Source organism: Penicillium oxalicum, chromosome I (genome assembly GCF_001723175.1).
Source record: "Penicillium oxalicum strain HP7-1 chromosome I, whole genome shotgun sequence".
Classification (NCBI taxonomy): domain Eukaryota; kingdom Fungi; phylum Ascomycota; class Eurotiomycetes; order Eurotiales; family Aspergillaceae; genus Penicillium; species Penicillium oxalicum.
The window spans coordinates 1,011,147-1,029,282 of NC_064650.1; the positions used below are offsets into that span (position 1 = coordinate 1,011,147).

The window sequence follows — 18,136 nt, forward strand, 5'->3', positions numbered from 1 at the left end:
CGATCCCCGATCCTCTCGAGGTGCTTCCCTCCTCGAATCCTCGAAACCACCTTCACCTCGCAGACCCTTCCCAACCTCATCCTCTTTCTCGCTGCCGTCTGCCCTTTCCTTCCCACACCCGGAGTCGCGGGTCCTCCTGCTCCTTTCTCATCACCCTCTCAACTCGAAACGCCGGTCGGTTCTCCAACTGCCCTCCATTGTTCCCACTCCCCGAACCCTCCTTGGAGGAGTGCGACTGCCACTGCTCCTCCTCCTCTCACCATTCCCACTTCTCCCACTACCTCAAGTACAGACAAGAGCAAGAACTGAGCATCGAGACAACAACGGACTGGATCGGCCCGTGCTGCCCATTCCCACGTCGGTACACTACTCCTCGCCGCCCGCAACATCGTCTGCGCCAGTCGTGTCCGCATATCCGATTCCTCATAACCTCCCCGTCGAGCATTTGTTGGACTATTGCATCACTTGTCGAGCACTCCTCTCTATCGGGTTGCTCTATTTGCGGTGTCGGACAAATTCGACTCTCTATCTTGTGCTGGTGATCTCTGTTGGGCGGATCCAATTTTTGCCCTCCCGTCGCCTTTGCCTTTCATCCTCCTCCACATTCGCCGTCCGGTCATCTCCCACTCCACCTTCTAACACAGATCACGAAAAGCCTTCCTTTCTCCTCCCCGTCCCTCCCTCTCACAACCTACTCACCTCAATTTTGAAATCGTCACTTGGCTCTGTGTGATAAATCGTGTCAAGTTTACTTGTTTCTTCTTTTTTTTTTCCGTCCTGGTCTCCTGGTGTGCGGTTGAGATTTTCGGTTCGACGTTTCTACGGTTGGAAGTGGAACCCGGAGGGGCTGTTTGAAGTCGTCGGTCGTGTGGGAAAATCGAGTTTCCCTCCGCCCATATCGTCACGTCGGATCATACCCGAGTACGGGCTTCACACGGAGAGATTGCTACATGATCTCACAAATCGATGGGCATGCGCACGGTTCCCGCCACCTGGGTGACCTCTCCCCGATAGCGTCAAAACAGATCCCTCGCACCATGCCCTGGATGCCGCAGAATGACCCGTCCGAGGTCCCTCCTCGACCCCAATTGACCTCTCAACAGTCCAATTCCCTCCCCTCAACTCCTTACCAACATGCGCGCAAACTCTCCTTGACCTCACGGTCGCCGTCCCCCGTCCGTGGCAGCACATCTCCTCGGTCCACCTACTCGGAATCGACCCATCTACCTCCCTCGGCGCGAAAGCCCCTGGGGGGTTGTAAATATGAAACCGCCATGGCTTACTTTCGAAGACGAATACCCTATAGCCTCGGGGCGGATCTATTGCCCGAAGAAAAGGAGGGTCTCAAGGAGCATCTGGAACCCGACGAGGAACGCCGGTTGACCGCCGATATCATGGACCTTTATGATCGCTTGTTACCGTCCGCCGAGAGCGACGACCGACGCCGGCAGCTCGTCGCAAAGGTGGAAAAATTATTTAATGATCAGTGGCCAGGACATGAGATCAAGGCAAATGTCTTTGGTTCGTCGGGGAATAAGCTTTGTTCGAGTGATTCGGATGGTACGTTCCCGGAGGAAGCATCGCAGAAAGAAATCTGGGCCGTGTGACGGCCTCGGGGGGAGGAATCCAGAAAGAGAGAGAGAGAGAGGAAGAGAGAGGCACCGCCCCCCCTCTCCTCCCCCCCCCAAACTTCCTAAAAATGGCCTTGAAAAAAACGATGTTCTGTGGACTAACTCTAGTGGCAGTGGATATTTGTATCACGACGGATTACAAGGACTTGGAGCATGTGTGTCTGCTGGCAGAAGTACTGGCGAAGCGTAAGGATGATCACGGTCCCCTTGGCGTGCGCGTACAGTCGACGCGAGCATTTCTGTGAACGGTGGCTGACTTTTGGTCTTTTTTTGAAAATGCTCAGACGGTATGGAACGGGTGGTTTGCGTGTCCCATGCCAAAGTCCCCATCGTTAAAATTTGGGATCCCGAACTTAAACTGGCCTGTGACATGAACGTCAACAATACCCTCGCTCTGGAGAATACGCGGATGATCCGAACATATGTGGATGTCGACGACCGAGTTCGGCCGTTAGCGATGTCGGTCAAGCATTGGACAAAGCGCAGGATTCTCAACGATGCTGCGCTAGGTGGCACCTTGAGTTCCTACACCTGGATCTGTCTCATCATCAATTTCTTACAGACACGGAATCCGCCGGTCTTACCCAGTCTTCAAGCTCGCCCACATGAAAAGAGGGCGACCCCGGACGGGTTGGTATACTCTTTTGACGACGATCTGACAACACTACGTCAATTCGGCCTCAAGAACAAAGAAACAGTGGGTGAGCTGTTTTTTGGGTTCTTTCGCTATTATGGACACGAAATCAATTACGAGGAGAACGTCATTTCGGTGCGCGAGGGTAAACTGGTGTCCAAGGAGGCCAAGGGCTGGCATCTATCAGTGAATAATCGACTGTGCGTCGAGGAGCCTTTCAACACATCGAGGAACCTGGGAAATACCGCGGACGATACCTCTTTCCGAGGGTTACACATGGAGCTCCGGAGAGCCTTCAAGTACGCATCGGATGGGGATCTGGCCGGATGCTGCGCCCAGTTTGAGTTTCCCCCAGAGGAGGAGCGGACGTGGGAACGACCGCCTCCCCAGCCGAGGCCCGTCATCACCGCCGCGTACGCTCCGAAAGGAGGTCGCGGTGGAGGCCGGGGTGGTGGGCGTTACGGGAATAACCAATACTCCCGGACGGGATTCAGCAACGGTGGCCGTCGCACGTCCAACACGGGGAACAAATCTGCTTTCCGACAACCCAATTCAGTAGGCACTTCAGATCTCTCCTTCCAGGCTCAGCAACAAGCCCAATTTTTGCTACATGACCAGCTGTACCAACAAATCCAACTTCTTCAGGCCCAGGAGCAAGAGCTGCGCATGCAGCTCCACAACCAGGCCCTCATCACCGGACGGCCCCCTCCGGTGTTTCTTCGCCAGCCGTTTATCCAATTCCCCATGCCACAGCAGCAGGAATACATGGGCGGTGATGAGACTGCCCGGCCACGGTCCGGGACCGTGAGTCAGCCTCCTCTGACACCGTCGCCGAGCCGGCAGCAAAATCACTATCCCAGCCCGACGTATGCCTCCGTGAGTGCTGCCGCCACGCAAGGAACCGCCGCCGATCCTTCGTCCCCCTCGGCGTCCAACGGTCACCCGGATCTCCACCGCGATCCTCGCCGGGCGTCGCTGGTCAACGGATCACCCAAGGCAAATTTGCGAGCACAGTCCCAGCCTGCCCGGCCTCAACATTCTCCGACGATTCCATCATTGTATGCGATCCCACAGCCTCTTGACACGTCATTTTTGTCAAGGCAGCAACCGGTCCCTGAGCCATCCGAGATCGGCGAGGGGAGCGGCGATGAGAACATGATGCCGTCCAACAGCCTCCCCGGCAATGCCTCTCATCCCGACACAGGGGACGAGAACCGAGCTCAAGACATGATTAGTTACTATTATACCCCACAACAGCTGCAGCTTTATCAACAAAATGCGCTGCTATCGCCCTTGTCTACCACGCCGATCAGCTTCGCGTTGCCGAATGGCTACACGTCTTACCTCCCCGTGCAGCCGGAGTACAGGTCTGGGTCGTTCTCGTCGGAAGGAGTCAACTCTCGACCGGAACAGATGTCACCTCCGACGCAGAGCTCTGCTGCGTTTGGGCCACAACGTTCGCCGTCGCGACCCGCACCGCCAATTGATCGAGGTCCCCTCATTGTCGACGGTTCGGTCCCGCCCAGCGAGTCTCGGCAGCGATATGCGATGGATTTGGTGGACCCGTACGCCGCCGTCACCCATTACACGTCCACGTCCGATGATCACAACATGAACACTCCCGCCAGCTTCTCCGACTCGTTGTCGCAAGACTTCCAAGACCCGATCTCGTGCGATAGCGAACAGCAACAGGGTTATTCGCAAGGCCCGCTTCAACCGCCCAAGAGTCTTGGTGTCACCGGCCTCGCTGAACTGCCTTCGAAAAACGCGAATGGGCAGCCTGAGCTCCTGGCCAGTCGTTTGCAAAACCTGCACTCGTCCAATGCTGAAAAGCTTGCTCACTCGCAGCCAACGACCAAGGCACCTTCCGAGCGACAGAAGAGTGGGACTGCACCCCATGGCTCCGGCAAAGATGCGATGCCCGTCAAGAACTCGACCGCCGAGAAATCATCCCCCGGAATACCCACCAACCATGAAGGACGTCAGCAGACGTCGAACCCAAAGCGTGGACGTTCCAACGGGGTGGAAGCCACCGATAAATCAAGCGGGGTCTCCCATGGCCACGGACAGGGCCATGGTCATGGCCATGCAAATGGCTATGCGTCGACTCCTCACGGGCCGAAATCTAAGACCAAGGGGCGTCAAGAGGCTGTGCTCCATTCTGCACATCACCCAAGCGATGGGAAGGATCGGAACACCGACCATGGCCCTCGAAAGACTGGTGGTCATGCCAATGGGAGTAACGAAAACAATCACAGCGGATGGCAAACCACGGGAAAGAAGAAGCATCGCAGGAGTGGCAAGTCGTCCGCTGCTGAATCGCGAGGAGGCGCGCACGGCGGTCCAGAACCACTACCCGAGGATGTGTCCTTGCGCAAGGGTGGCTGAACATAGGCTTCGGATCGCACTCATCATCGATATGCTACTAGGCAAGCGTCTTTCTTCAAGTCTTTTCAACGCCCGAGATATGAAAGGGCAGGAAAACAGGGTTTTCTTTTTCACAATTCCCCCCAAAAAACACAAAAAACCTGACACGCCATGCACTTGCAAAGAGGGCCAACGTCAACACGAAAGCCGCCATTGCTCTTTCGCTTCCATCAAAGCTCTCAACGTCTCACTTTTCTCGAATCACCACACTGTCGAGCAAATCTTCGACTTTATTAACGACTGTCTCCAGATTCCACGGCCATCTTGAATCTTTTCTGCACCTCTTGTGTTCGTTTAATTTTTCTGTTTTGTAATTCCCACCTGTGCCTTTCTTTCTGTGTCGATGTGTGTCACTTTTAACCCGGTGTCCAGGGGATAGGGTCGGTTCATGCATTTTTCGCCGCATTGCTTCATGTCATCGGACCAAGAGCATTATTCATCATTCATCATAGTTGCCGGTGCTGCTGTTGTCATTTTTTTTTCTCCCTCTCTTTTGCTTTTTTCGCGCTCCTCGTGGGGGTTTTTCTTATTTTCCCTCTTTTTCTTCTCACAACATCCAACTTTTCATGGCTGGCCTAGGCTGCACGTCAGTCCCGTTTGGTTTCGGGTCGACTCATTGTGCGCATGTTTTTTCCGCTTTTTTTTCATGTCTACATATGATTCCAAGAAAGACCCTTCAACCTAGCATCTGGCAAGGAGAGGGGAAGCTGAATTGAATGGATACCAGGGCTATGCCATCTATAACGAGGTTTTGAATTACATTGAGCGAATGCGAAATGTTTCCTTTTTTCCCCTGGCCATGGCTCCTTGTGTATGGCCTAGGTGCGATATTCATGGATCAAAACTCATCTTTCAAGTCCTACTACCAAATATTCCTGGTATAATATTGTACCACCCGTGTAGGGTTTGTTCTGTAACCCTCTAGAGTTGGAGGTTGTTTGTTTACCTGATGGATACTTACTTGGTCTGCATACCTCAGAGAGTTAGTTACTCAGTCAAGTAGCAATCCTCCAGCCCCGCTTATCTCGCTTTTTGGACTGGCGAATTCCATCCAGTACAACTTTTTAACCTCGGCCCGACCTACCGATGCCTAATACTTTACTTCACTTTGGCTCCGCAGCAGGCAGGGGTCTTGCATTATTCACGATCAGGGGCTCGTTTTTCGTTGGAATTAAGTAGTATGTTATTGGTATCGTACATTAGGATGGTCGAGCAAGACTCGACCGTGATCCTTCTTTCCAGTCACCCAAAATATCTATCAATGTGATCACGCCGCTGATCATTCGCTTCAGGACGTGAGGAAAGGACCCAACAGCCTGGGGGAAAAAGGTAGGGGAAAAAGACAAGGAAAGAAGAAAAAGAAAAGGCTATATGGGCGAAATATGCGAGCAGATCCGACGGGGTCAAGCTTTGGAAAACGGCACAATAAAGGGATCAAAACGACAAAGGGACCATGATTAATACAATGAGACTCGCACTACTGCACGTTGTCAGGAACGCAATATGTTCAGTCCGTAAGAATTGGTGGGAGGTGGAAGGGAAAACGACATTGGTCATCGCGGTAGCTTTGTCGACAAAATGAACGACCCGACCTACTTGGCGATGAGGAGGGAGGAGGCCGAAGAAACTTTGTTCATGTTCGAATCTCGGCGAAGATGTACGGGAAAATGACCACACAGGCGGTCCAGAACACCATGAGAGACTGTACGGGAAAGAGGATCATCTTGGTGAATGGCGTTTCCCGGAAGAGCACCCAGATGGAGAGGAATGCCACGGTGAAGAAGTGGCGGAACAGAACAAAAGGCTGCTTGATGAGACCTCCGAGGAGACCCACCGGTCCGTCGACATGACCGAGCTGGAAATAGCGGAAGCAGCCTCGTTGGAGAGCAAGGAGGTTGGAGTCTAGAAAGCCAGTCAATGAACGGTTCCGAAATAGTCGTTTAGGAAGAATGGGAGAATGATCCGGGAAGTGGTGTATTTGGAGGAAGAAGGGAAATAGAACTCACCATTAGCAGCGAAGAGCTGATACAGAGCCTGGGCAAGGATGTTGATGACAGAAGAGGAATTCTTGCGCATCCAGTGGAAGCGAGATAATTGCTTGAGCACCAATGATGTGTCACCCAAGTTGGGCACAGCCTCAGGACTCAACAATTCGCGGATACAGCAGACATCGTTCAGAGCCACGGTCATTCCACCACCCGTCAACGGGTGTCGCATGTTGAGCGCATCGCCGACAATCAACAGCCCCGGTGTCTTGTTCGTAGAGGCGGGCAAGAAGGAGTTGGGCATGGAACGAAGGTGACCCTGATCGAGTGCAGCCTCAAAGGATGGCCGCACGCTTGCAGGCAGAGAGGGTAGAACGACATTTCGAAGATGGCTCTTCACACCGCCGTTCTTGACCGAGGCGGAGGGAAGGTTTTCGGGAATGTCGATGAGAATTCGGGTCTCGTGGGTACCGATCTGGTAGATGAGCACAGGAGGTTTATCGCTCAGGAGAACGTGGCCGGAGTTGGGGGAGGGCAGGTCGGCGTCGATCAACTCGAGACCCCAGAACTTGGATCGAGCTCGGGGTGAGTGTGGGTGGTGGATCTTGCGGAATTTCGAAGCGTAACCGTCCGCGACGACGTTCAACTGACCAAAGTAGCAGTCCTTGGCGTCCCCCGTGAGACACTCGACACCCAGCACCTGTCCCTGAGAGGAAGTCACCAAACCAGTGGCCTTGGTCTCGACCACCTTGACATTCGGGCATGCCAGGGCGGCCTCACGCAGTTTCCTGACAAAGCGACCGTGGTGGAATGACTTTCCTATCGGCCGCGGTGACGAGGGCGTCTCCTTGGGATAGTACAATTTGACGGGCTCGCCAAAGTATGAGACGTAGTAACTGTCGACATCGATGGCATCGATTCCCTCGAGACAATCCCGCAGGCCCAGTTGTTCCAACGCTTTCACTCCTCCCGGTTGTAGCAATTCGCCGACGATGCGATCGGGCTCTTTCATGGACTGTTCCAGCAAAAACACACTGCGACCCTGCCGTCCCAGCGCAACGGCGAGTGCGCAGCCCAGGATGCCTGCGCCTACGATCACGACATCAGCCTCGTGGTGTTCCGTACGGCGTTGAACGGACAATTCGGATCTGGGCGCATGGCCGTTCGATGTGGAAGTCATGGTGAGGAAAGTAGAATGACGTTCAGTTGAAGGAGAGTTTTGGCGTGACTCGGAAAAGAAAAAATCAGACGTTCACAGTCGTCGAAGCATCGTCGGAGCCTCGTTATAATGGAGAGTATAGTCGGAGGAGAAGGAGAATAGACTTGCTGCACGATGAAAGTTAGCGCGACCCAGAAAACCAGGAGATCGCACAGAGGTTGAGCCGCTGGCCGTGTCTGACCTGATGCAATGAGAATCGAGTGCCCCTTGAGACGTGAACAAGTCCTCCGTATGGGCTGATCTCCCAAGCTGGACGAAATGGACGTTGGGATGGGCTGATCGATCGATCGTGGGAAAGGGGCGGTGGCGTGACATGTGAAAAAGTGGAACACAACTTCCGAGCAAACTCCGCACTGCAGAGCCAACCGTCGTTTCTCTCTTTGACCTTTCAGCCGATCAGATCAGATCAGATCCGATCAGCCTGATTCGATACGAAGTCTGGAATGGGTGAATTGACCCTGGCATGGCTCTTGATTGGTACTTTTTTCTTTGGCTGTGTGATCTCTTAGTCTCGAGCACCTTGTATCCCTGGGAATGTACCTGGAGTATAGATTATTAAAAGTCTAACTACATAGACGAGTACTTCGCTTCAAGCCTGTGAATATTTTACCACTACATCAAATCGATCAATATAGACTATGGACTACTAGATTCTCACCAAAGTTGATCTTAATCCCCTTATCGCAGTGATTTGACCCGGAGAAGACTCCGGAAAATCCTCGTTGAACTCGATACCGCATTGGAAGGTGCGAGGATATAAACTGCACGGGTAGTTTTCATTCTGACCAGCTTCGACCCCCACTAGTTGCAATCATCATCCGTTGAATCCCAATATTTGCGCCTGCTGGAACCTAATGGATGTCAGGTCATGTACCGATGAGGACCTACTACTATGTATATTTCTTTATACTTCACATGCTGAGCTCCTCGATAAAATTGGCGGTCACGGAGGAGTATAAGACCTGTGGATAAAAATGGAATGCAGAGATATGCTTGGAAGACGACGCCCTGGACTGCCCCTGGAATCTGCTAGGTAGCCCTTGATCTCGTAAAAGATGCTGAAGCCTCCCGTCGAACGCATCCAGAATACTCTCTGACCAGGACATTCCAATTCCCTGGAGGTACATTCAATACCACTTCAGTTTGGTCGACGCATGGTGTGTCTATATGTACCTACCTGATGTGTGGACAACCTGATTGCTCCCAGTCTTCACAACCGGCATCACCATGGGTGTCGCTTTAGAAAAAAGTAAAAGAGCAAAGAAGATTAGCTCAGGATACTTCACGATCTGGACAAAAAAAGAACCAAAGAGAGCTTACCCTGCCATCCCAACACCAAAAGCTGCCCGTCTCATCCTTCTCTTCAATCACCTTGAGCATGCACCGAACACTTTCATCGGCCTGGATAGACCCATGCACCTCCCAGCCAAGGTCGATATTCGCCATGTCTCTGATGTCCCATCATCAACGCATGTTCACGCATATTCCACACTCCTCGAAGACTTTCGTAAAATGGAAGCACTCACGTTTCGACTTCACCGGGATGAATTGCCAAAATACAGGTACGACTCCATTGACCTCCCCTCCGACTCAGTTCGGCGGCCATGTGCCGCAGCATCTGGTTGAGGGCGGCCTTACTGGCGCTGTAGGCTCCAAACCCATCCTCGTCATCTCGAAAGAGGGTCGCCGAGCCCGAGTCGGAGGATATAAAGACCACTTTTGCCGGGGGACAATCCGGGTCAAGATTCACCAGTTTCTGAGCACAGACGATCGGCCCGATGGTGTTGGTATGTAGATGAAGAGCAAAGTCGGAGAACGAGCTGTACCATAGATCAGAGAGGAACGAATTTCATCAAAACAAAAATGACGAATGATAATAACAAGTTGACCAAAAGAGACGAGGAGCCGACTCACATCTCGGTCGCACGATTTGGATAATGGAGAATTCCTGCGTTCAGAACGACGTGGGTGATTCGAAGACCGCCTCGCGCAGCTGCTTTGACCTTGCTAGCAAAGCTCTATGAGGGCACGTTAACTCCTTGAACTCTGGTTTGCTTAGGATGACGGGCGCTGGAGAGAATCAATCTTACTTGAATACTCTCATTGTCGGTTACATCGCACTGTTCAATGATGCAGCGGTCTGCTGAACTCGACTGAGATCTTAATTCCAAAAGCTGCGTGGCCGTAGCCGGGCTGCGGACTCCAGCAATAACGTGAAAGCCTTTGTGCAAGATTTGTCGCACAAATTCTAGGCCGATGCCTCGAGAGGCACCTACGATCACCCATGTGTCGGCCATGATTGCAATACCCACTTGAAAAGAAAAAAAAGATACTGCCTGGACGGACCACAGACAATGTTTGAACCAGGTATATAGTTCTCGATATCAATTAACTGTATCTTGATTGGAAGGCGGGGTAAAGAAACGTAGTGGTGGGTCTCCTGGCGACACTCTCCTCCTTCAAAGCGACCGATAGGCCCGCGTAAGTATTCCCCAATTCGGCAACTGTACCCTTAATCTGAAGAGTTGGCAAGAAACCGGGCATGACTGATCAGACGGAAAGGCACTCAGTTGGAATCGAGGTGATATCAGATCTGCTACCGCAAGTGATGATGCGTTAAAGAGTTTCAGCTCGGCAACTCTTAACAGGGTGACTTCTCATACACGGGCGAAATATTAAGGCTGTTTGACGGGGACCCTGTCAAAACCTCAAAAAATGACAGCCGCCGAGGATTCAGATAAGCAATCACTCGCGGCTTCTATCAAGGGAAGTATGAGTATATGTCTAGCTCATATGAATACTGTTTCCACCCGATCTATTCATACATATGCCCAAATACTGTACATGATAGTCTTGCTATTTACAAAAGCCTTTCATTCAAGCCGCGGCCGACTCGCGCCGAGGGACAACTGCAGGATACTCTGCGTCCTCAGGCGGTACAAGACGCTCAGAGACCATCCGGCCCTCTTCCCATGAGCTTTGAAGAGTGGAAAAGTCCTGCTGCGCTCGCTTCTGCAAGAATTCCATTTCCATCTCCTCATCAAAGGCCGTGACCATATTTTGGACACTCATAGCAGGCAGGGTGTCTACTTCACGGTCGCCTGGCCTCATGAGCGTCGCTCGTTGCTGGCTCTTTTTCTGTGAGTTGACGCGGAGGTCTTTCCAGTCTGGCTGGCCAGCAGCCTTGCCCTCTAGCGCCACAACAATGTCAAGGAGCGTTTGCACATTGCGTCTTTGCTGCGAAGCCAGACCCCGCGCGGAATCTTGGGCTTCCAGTAGCGGTAGTAAGCGCTTGGCTTCGACAACAAAGTAGTGACGGACGGGCTCTTCTCGAGAGAGCACCGTCATCATGCACCACCACACACCGCGCAGGTGACCCGTCATTGCAAAGGCCCGCATGAGCATCTTGAGTTGCACTTGATCGAACCCGTGAGACTTGCGCCACGTGGACATGTAGACAGCTGTGAGCACCCCGATTGCACTCTGGCTTTGACCGCCCTTGATCAAGCGCCGGGCTATTGATACAGACAAGTGGTGCTTGACATTGAAAATGGGTGTCTCATCACAAAGCTTATAGAATTCAAACAAAGACATGTTGAGCAATGTGGTCTCAGACGTCTGGCGTTGTTCGATCTGCAATATTTGTTGGAAAAAAATCGGAACAAATCGAGGATATCTGGCGGAGTACTGCGTCTTTGGGAGCCTTGACCAATATGACCATTCGGACTTGATCACTTTTTGGGCCTCTTTGAGGCCAGAAATGCCGCGGTCGAGGAGAATAGAGATGACAGCCAGTTGAATGTTGATTGGTTTAATGGGATGGCCAGATTGGCTTGCCTTTTGGAAGGCAGCAAGAGCCTTTGCGAAATTCCCAGCATGGATATGGTGTTCTTGTCGCTTCGAAAGCGCCATGTAGGTATTCATGGATTTTGCGCTCACGAGATTTTTCATGCTCTCTGGGAATGTTTGATCGGCGCCTCGGTGAATTGGTTGCAAGACATGATCTCGCAGCGAGTACTTGTCGGCGTCTGAGCCCATAAATCGCCGGTTGCTTGCGACGGATCCGTACTGCTGCTTGGCAGCCTGAAGCATCCGCCAGATACCCACCGGTGTGTCTTGCATGGCCACACGCCGAGCTTCAAGGGTTTTGACCAGCTCGTACTGATCGAGTCCTGTATTCCAATGGTGCTTTTCGGCCAACTCACCGATTTCTCTCAAACAGTTTGGATCGCATCGCTCAACAAGTGCCTCAATGATGTGCCGGTGAAGGATCTTGTCAGGTCGAATCTCAAATTGATTGATGCAAGCAATCAAGAAATCGAAGACCTCAGGACCGGAGTGTGTCGGATAGTACTCCAAGAAAACACGGTCGAAGACCAATGCAAAGCTTTTCTTGTCCTTAGCGAATCCGAGCTCATACATCTCGTGCAGGCCATTCAACACACCGTCCCAGTTGCATTGAAGAGCCTTGCCGTATACAACGAGACCGAGGGTGCGGCATCCAGGCTTCACCCCAAACTCCGATGGCATGGCCACGACCAGAGCCTCAGCAGCTTCGAAATTGCCAGACTCAACGTAGGCCTTTATCATCGGATTGAATATCTTCTCTGATGGACTCCGATCGAGCTCCGCCAGCGCGTTAATAATCCTCTTGAATTCAGCCTTGAGCAACTCAATCTTCCGAGTCTTTCTCCAGAGTCCATCTAGATATGCGCCACATAGCCCTCCGTTATCATCGTGCTTGATGCGCGCATAAAAGAGGTATTTGGCTGCAGTCAACCGGCGTGATTCCAAGAGACTTCGCACAATGACCTCCAATAAGTGATGCGGAACCGTCAGTTTCGCATGGTGCTTCTCGAAGATTGCCCCCACGGACTCGATATGTCCCTCTTTAGCAAGAAGGTGCATCATAGTCGACCACACCTCTGAATCGACCTCAGACAGCTTCTCCATGTGCTTGAACAAAGAGCGTGCGATGAAAATATTTCCTTTCATGCAATTGGCCGCGAAGAGTTGGCGCAGAAGGCCTCGCCGATCCGAGGAAATCTTGTTTTCCTTGACGGCTTCAACATTATCCATGAAGACCTGAGCGGCTTCGATCTCCCGGTCTGCGTGTATCAAATTTCGGATTCGATCCTCGAGCGGGAGCTCTCCGGCTGCACGTGCACTTTCAGCTTCTCGAGCCTCACGGGCCAGAGCTAACCGATTTTCAGCCCTCAGTCGCATTTCGGTCGCGCTGTCAGGAGCAGGCGGTGAGGATTGATAGTATGGTCCAGTCTGAAACCATCGCGGTGCAGGACGTGCTCGGGTAGGTGGTGAGATGGTGGCATCAGTTTGATCGGCTAGCGCATTTTCTTTGGCAATTGGCAGAGACCCCTTCTTTCTCTTCATGGAAGCTAATCCCATGAATTCCCCAGCCTCTGCTGCCTCCATCATCAACGCCAAACGTTGGGCAGAGGCGGTCGCATCGTAATTAGGCGCAGAAGTGTGCAGCGTACGCTTGTTCTCGATAATTTGCTCGGCTACACGCACCCGACGGTGAACGTCGTAGGTAATGACTGCAACCCCACAAAAGCTGCCAACAGTAGACCCAGCGAAGGCAAGCTGACGGAGAACCCGGAGAGCATTGCGAGAGGGCACGGCTGGTGTCGAGTTCGCGGCATTGGTGAACATGATTAAAATCGGGGTGGCCGCTAATCGCGAGCTGGTGTCAGCAGTCGTCCATGAGCAATCTCAAGAAAGGCTAAGTAAAATATGAGAAGACGTTCCAAGCCCACGTCGAAAGCTAGGCCATTCGTGCCGAGAATGAAGTGTCAAGGAGAAGATTGATGGTGGGCCTGCGGCGTGAAGGAGGAAGTTCAGCGGCCTGCATTTTCGGAGATCGGCCAAAAATGCGTGCTGGGTCGACACCGCCCGCCGAAGGCTCTGGTGGCTGCACGGATCAGCTGATACCGGCTTAAACAGACGATAATACAGCTACAAAACGAGCCAATCATACACGTCCTCATTTTATACGACAAGTGTTCCTGAATTGGTCTCTTTCTAATTCATAGAGGAGCTTCGTTTATGGTTCTATGAGTGAGATCTTACATGAATTACATCATCACCTCAGAAGGCGATCCTCTTCAGTCGCTCCTGCCTCATTTGCTTCAACTGTAGTTTCAGATAATGACTCGTCTTCAAGAGTGACTGCCATGGTGTAAGATTGTCAGTAAACTGTTTTCGCATGGCAAAGAAGATGAAGATTGAGAGTGACTTACCATGTGGTCGAATAAGCAAGCTCATAAAGAATGCCACGCCAAAAACAGCTGCGAGCGTCACAAAGACCGTTTGTGGATAGGTTGCAACGGTCGCACTGTAGATCAGATTAAAGACGGTCGGTGCGACGACTCTAGCCAGGGCATGCAAAAGGCCTATAGCACCAAGCATCTGCCCGACTCGCTCGTGGGGCACATGCTTTGTGAGCGACGACTGTAAGGTTGGCGAGCCCATTCCACCAAGTGAAGCTACTGCCCCCGAAAGGACCATGACCGAGGGATGCTTCGACAGCGCATAACCGATGTATCCGAGAATATCGAAGACGACTGACAAACGAATGATCACAATGTCGAGCATATCAGAGCCGCGGATGACGCCGTCATCTTCTGACGGCGTACGGAAGAATCGGGCGATGACGGGAAGAAACACGAACAGATTAACCACACGCACGGCGCTCACGATGGAAACAAAGATACTTGACTCCACGTTTCCCCAATTGAACATGTACTCTGCATAAATAATGATGATTTGAATGGTGCCCATTGCGACGCCAAAGACAGCAGTGTCCATTGCAGCAAGAAGAACAATGTTTCGACGCAGAACTCTGCTGGCACCACGGCGATTCGGAAACAGTACGCTTGGTCGTCCAACGGCAGGAATAAGAATATTGAGAGGGGTGATGAGATTCATCGGATTCAGGGTTTGCAGAGAGAATCGACTGCTTGACGCATCTGCAATCTTTATGCGATGCCGCTCACGAGCTTCGTCTTGCCGCTTCTTGGAAAGTGATTCCGGAACAATAAAATAAACTGATAAGCAGAAGATCGAGTGAAAGATCACCCCGACATAGAAGACAATCAACACGTCCCCTGTCTTCCGAATCAAATAGGCTGCGCCCGATGGACCAGCGGCGATACCAAGGAATAAGGCTCCTTGGAACATCCCAAAAGTTACGCTGCGTCGATCAGGTGGGGTGCAGTCCGAGGCATAAGAGTTAATCAAAGCCTGCGCCGTAGTAAAGGAGCCACCCAATCCGTCCATTACTGCCCCGATTAGGAGAACATTGACCGGCATTTTCTCCGGCCACGTCGCGACGATGGTTGCAATCACCTCATTGCAAACGGCCCCCATGGTGCACAGCGCAATCATGGTGGTTCGTCCATATCGGTCGGAGAGGTGGCCGAGGCGTGGACTCACGAGTGCTGAGAGAATACCAGTGATAAGGTTGATGTAGAGCTGGAATTTTGCAACGAGTGATTGAATTTCAGGTAGCCGACACTGGAGATTGTCTCCCCCGAAGACTACTGGGAGATAGGTAAAAGTGGGATCGAGCGTCGTTCGTTCAGCAAAATAGTCGCGGCAGATCAAGGACATGATCAGGTTGATTCTGGGAACCGCAAGACCACCAAACCCCAAGGTAAAGAGCAAGCCGAACGGCAGTAGCCACCAAATCTATAACCAAGACAAATTTTAGTCAAGAGATCGAAGTCTCCATTCAAAGACGGATTGACTCACGTTGGGCTGTCGCCATCGCGACCTTCCGCCTTCATTTCCCATCTGCGCTTCTTGCTCTCGTCGGCCGTCAGCATCTTCGGCCAGCAAAGGTTGCGCGTGGATTTGTAGTGTTTTATATTTCGAGCTCGTCGACTGCGGGTGAGTTTCTGTGGTCTGCTGCTGTACGTTCAGGGCGGGCTCGCCCGCAAAAACAACCTCATTCTCCATCGTGTGCTATAGACAAGCGAAGATGGTCCGAGGACATGGTTGTCAAGGAAGGACAGTTGGGCGGACGCAATAGTTGAATCAAGATGACCGGTCGATAAGACAACAAGGAAGCTTTGCTGACATCAATCGGGGCGGGGCCAGGACCCAATTGTGGAACTTCATGCAAATCGGCTTATCAAGCAAAAAAGCAGGCTTTCGGCAATCGGAGCTTGCGCCAAACCTGCGGAACTGCTTCACCAGGTACCATCGTCGGGTAAAGTCCCGCAAGTTCTACTTATTGTGTACAACTTTACATTCTCTTATTTGCCATTATTAGTTAAGAATGCACCCAACAAGTCGCCGCGCCAGTGCAGATATAGGTTACTTCGGTCTCCGCATCGGTTGACACCAGACTCAGAGGTATCCAAGCTCTCTACAAGAGCATATCATATTCCAGGATTGTAAGACTCCACATTGGACCTTTCTGTTGATAAGCGCTTGACTCCGACGTCCCCGGACTCCGCGTTTTCCCCAGCCAGTCAGAAAGTACCTTTTTTCATTATCAACCAAGTAATAGAATCATCGATCTGGCTGGCTCGAACCTTCTAACTCGTAGATTATAATTTCAGGTTAATTCTTGGGCACGACATTTATAGTCACAGTAATAAAGCCCAGAAAATCGCCACAAACTCCCCGAGCTGGAGACTTTTTGAAGAAAAAAGCTATACATACATGACGCCAAAAACAAGCGTGAAAGTACAAAGTGAAAAGATGAGACGGTATCAGAAAAATTTACATGACCAAGGAGCCGTGCTGCTTGCCAGCAAAGAACTTCTTTGACTCCAAGCAACGCTCGCTCTTGCAGCCTTGGCAGCGCAATGTCATTTGGGCAGAACAAGGTTCGCCCTTTTTCAAGTGTGCATGGGCAATATCGGCCAAAGCCTGGATGAAGACCGGGTTGCCGTTCAAGCTTTCCGCTCGCTTGACTCCAGGGCTGTTTGCCTCGTGCATGACTTCCAGATCCAGCTCATACAGGGTTTCAATGTGGTCGCTGGTGAATGCGATGGGCACAAGAATCAAATCCGACTGGCCGCGCTTGACGTACTCCATGACAGTGTCCTGGGTCTGAGCACCAAGCCACGCCTTGGGGCCGACCTGAGATTGCCAGCACAAACGCCAGGGGTTGCTGAAGTTCAGGCGTTGCATGACGGCGTGGACCGTGGCAGCAACTTCGGCTGGGTAAGGATCACCTAATCAAGAGTTAGAAAAGGAATCTCTTTATGCTAGGAAAGGCTCAAGTCGGATGGACCTACCGCGATTGACAACGTCCATGGGCAGACTGTGGGCAGAGAATAGTAGAACAACCTTGTCCCGCTTGTCCTCTGGATAAGTCTTCAGCTGCGCCTCAATGTTTTGTGCGAACGCCTCAACCAGGCCCGAGTGCGTTGGCCACCGGTCAATGACACTCCATTCAATAGCCCCGGCGGGCTCAGCTTCACCGTTACCGCGCTTGCCCTCTAGACGAGTGCGCCACTTCCACAACTCGTTGAGGGAGCTGCCCGTTGTAGAGCAAGAGTATTGCGGGTACTGTGTGAACGCGACTGCACGGCCGCCTTTGCCGTTGCCAAAGCCATCGGCCAAGAGCTGATGATACATGGTCTCGGTTAATGGTGCGGCGTAGCGAAACGCAACGTAGGGCTTGTGCGGCGCAGTCTCGGGCGACATTTTGTCTAGCAGCTTGCACATCTCCTCGCACTGATACTCAGACCATTTCCGGATAGGCGATCCACCACCGATCTCCGCGTATTGCTTTTGAATTTTTGGAGTTCGTCGACGTGCAATAAGGGGCCCAAGATAGGACTGAAACCGCCCCAGTGGGATGAGGTCACCATCGGCCTACGTACAAGGAAAATAGCATATTAGCAATGGGCAAAAACACCTGTGGATCGCTTCTGGTCACGTTGGGCCGTGATACACGTACAAATAATCTGCCGAGGAAGTCCTCCACCTCGTTCGTCGTCGACGGGCCGCCCATGTTCAAGAAGACCATAGCAGTAGGCCCCTTGGAGCCGGTCGCATCTTGAGTAACGGGTGGTACAACAGTCGCCATGCCGTACCGTTGCTTGCCGCCAAAGGTTAAGCAATTCCGAGGCATTGGCCGCAGGGCAGTGCTTCCAGCACTGCTCCATACCCGGCGACTGACTGCCAAAGGAGTGCGAAAAAACATAATGATTGAACTCAGGAGAGACGCAACTCGTGCTCACTTTTTGCTCCTGTCAAT

At 52.1% G+C, this 18,136-nt stretch overlaps 7 protein-coding genes across 7 annotated transcripts; 2 read left to right on the top strand and 5 right to left on the bottom strand.

Moving 5' to 3' along the window:
• Positions 1-1,037: 1,037 nt before the first annotated feature.
• POX_a00341 (uncharacterized protein) lies at positions 1,038-4,653 on the top strand (the record flags this gene model as incomplete). The annotated part of the gene is made up of 3 exons (XM_050109286.1): positions 1,038-1,560; positions 1,746-1,817; positions 1,916-4,653. 3 exons carry the CDS (start codon positions 1,038-1,040, stop codon positions 4,651-4,653), a joined length of 3,333 nt encoding a protein of 1,110 aa, XP_049973054.1.
• Positions 4,654-4,684: 31 nt separating this feature from the next.
• Positions 4,685-4,960, top strand: POX_a00342 (uncharacterized protein; the record flags this gene model as incomplete). The annotated part of the gene is made up of 1 exon (XM_050109287.1): positions 4,685-4,960. The coding sequence occupies one exon, from the start codon at positions 4,685-4,687 to the stop codon at positions 4,958-4,960; it is 276 nt and encodes a 91-aa protein (XP_049973055.1).
• A 1,365-nt stretch (positions 4,961-6,325) lies between these two features.
• On the bottom strand, positions 6,326-7,857 carry POX_a00343 (putative squalene monooxygenase; the record flags this gene model as incomplete). Its single annotated transcript, XM_050109288.1, has 2 exons — positions 6,326-6,594; positions 6,699-7,857. The coding sequence occupies 2 exons, from the start codon at positions 7,855-7,857 to the stop codon at positions 6,326-6,328; spliced, it is 1,428 nt and encodes a 475-aa protein (XP_049973056.1).
• Positions 7,858-8,807: 950 nt separating this feature from the next.
• On the bottom strand, positions 8,808-10,193 carry POX_a00344 (uncharacterized protein; the record flags this gene model as incomplete). Its single annotated transcript, XM_050109289.1, has 5 exons — positions 8,808-9,011; positions 9,217-9,346; positions 9,423-9,716; positions 9,811-9,914; positions 9,987-10,193. 5 exons carry the CDS (start codon positions 10,191-10,193, stop codon positions 8,808-8,810), a joined length of 939 nt encoding a protein of 312 aa, XP_049973057.1.
• A 580-nt stretch (positions 10,194-10,773) lies between these two features.
• On the bottom strand, positions 10,774-13,569 carry POX_a00345 (uncharacterized protein; the record flags this gene model as incomplete). The annotated part of the gene is made up of 1 exon (XM_050109290.1): positions 10,774-13,569. One exon carries the CDS (start codon positions 13,567-13,569, stop codon positions 10,774-10,776), a length of 2,796 nt encoding a protein of 931 aa, XP_049973058.1.
• Positions 13,570-13,999: 430 nt separating this feature from the next.
• Positions 14,000-15,876, bottom strand: POX_a00346 (uncharacterized protein; the record flags this gene model as incomplete). The annotated part of the gene is made up of 3 exons (XM_050109291.1): positions 14,000-14,085; positions 14,157-15,606; positions 15,670-15,876. 3 exons carry the CDS (start codon positions 15,874-15,876, stop codon positions 14,000-14,002), a joined length of 1,743 nt encoding a protein of 580 aa, XP_049973059.1.
• Positions 15,877-16,647: 771 nt separating this feature from the next.
• POX_a00347 (Ferrochelatase) lies at positions 16,648-18,082 on the bottom strand (the record flags this gene model as incomplete). The annotated part of the gene is made up of 3 exons (XM_050109292.1): positions 16,648-17,105; positions 17,169-17,751; positions 17,837-18,082. 3 exons carry the CDS (start codon positions 18,080-18,082, stop codon positions 16,648-16,650), a joined length of 1,287 nt encoding a protein of 428 aa, XP_049973060.1.
• Positions 18,083-18,136: the final 54 nt, after the last annotated feature.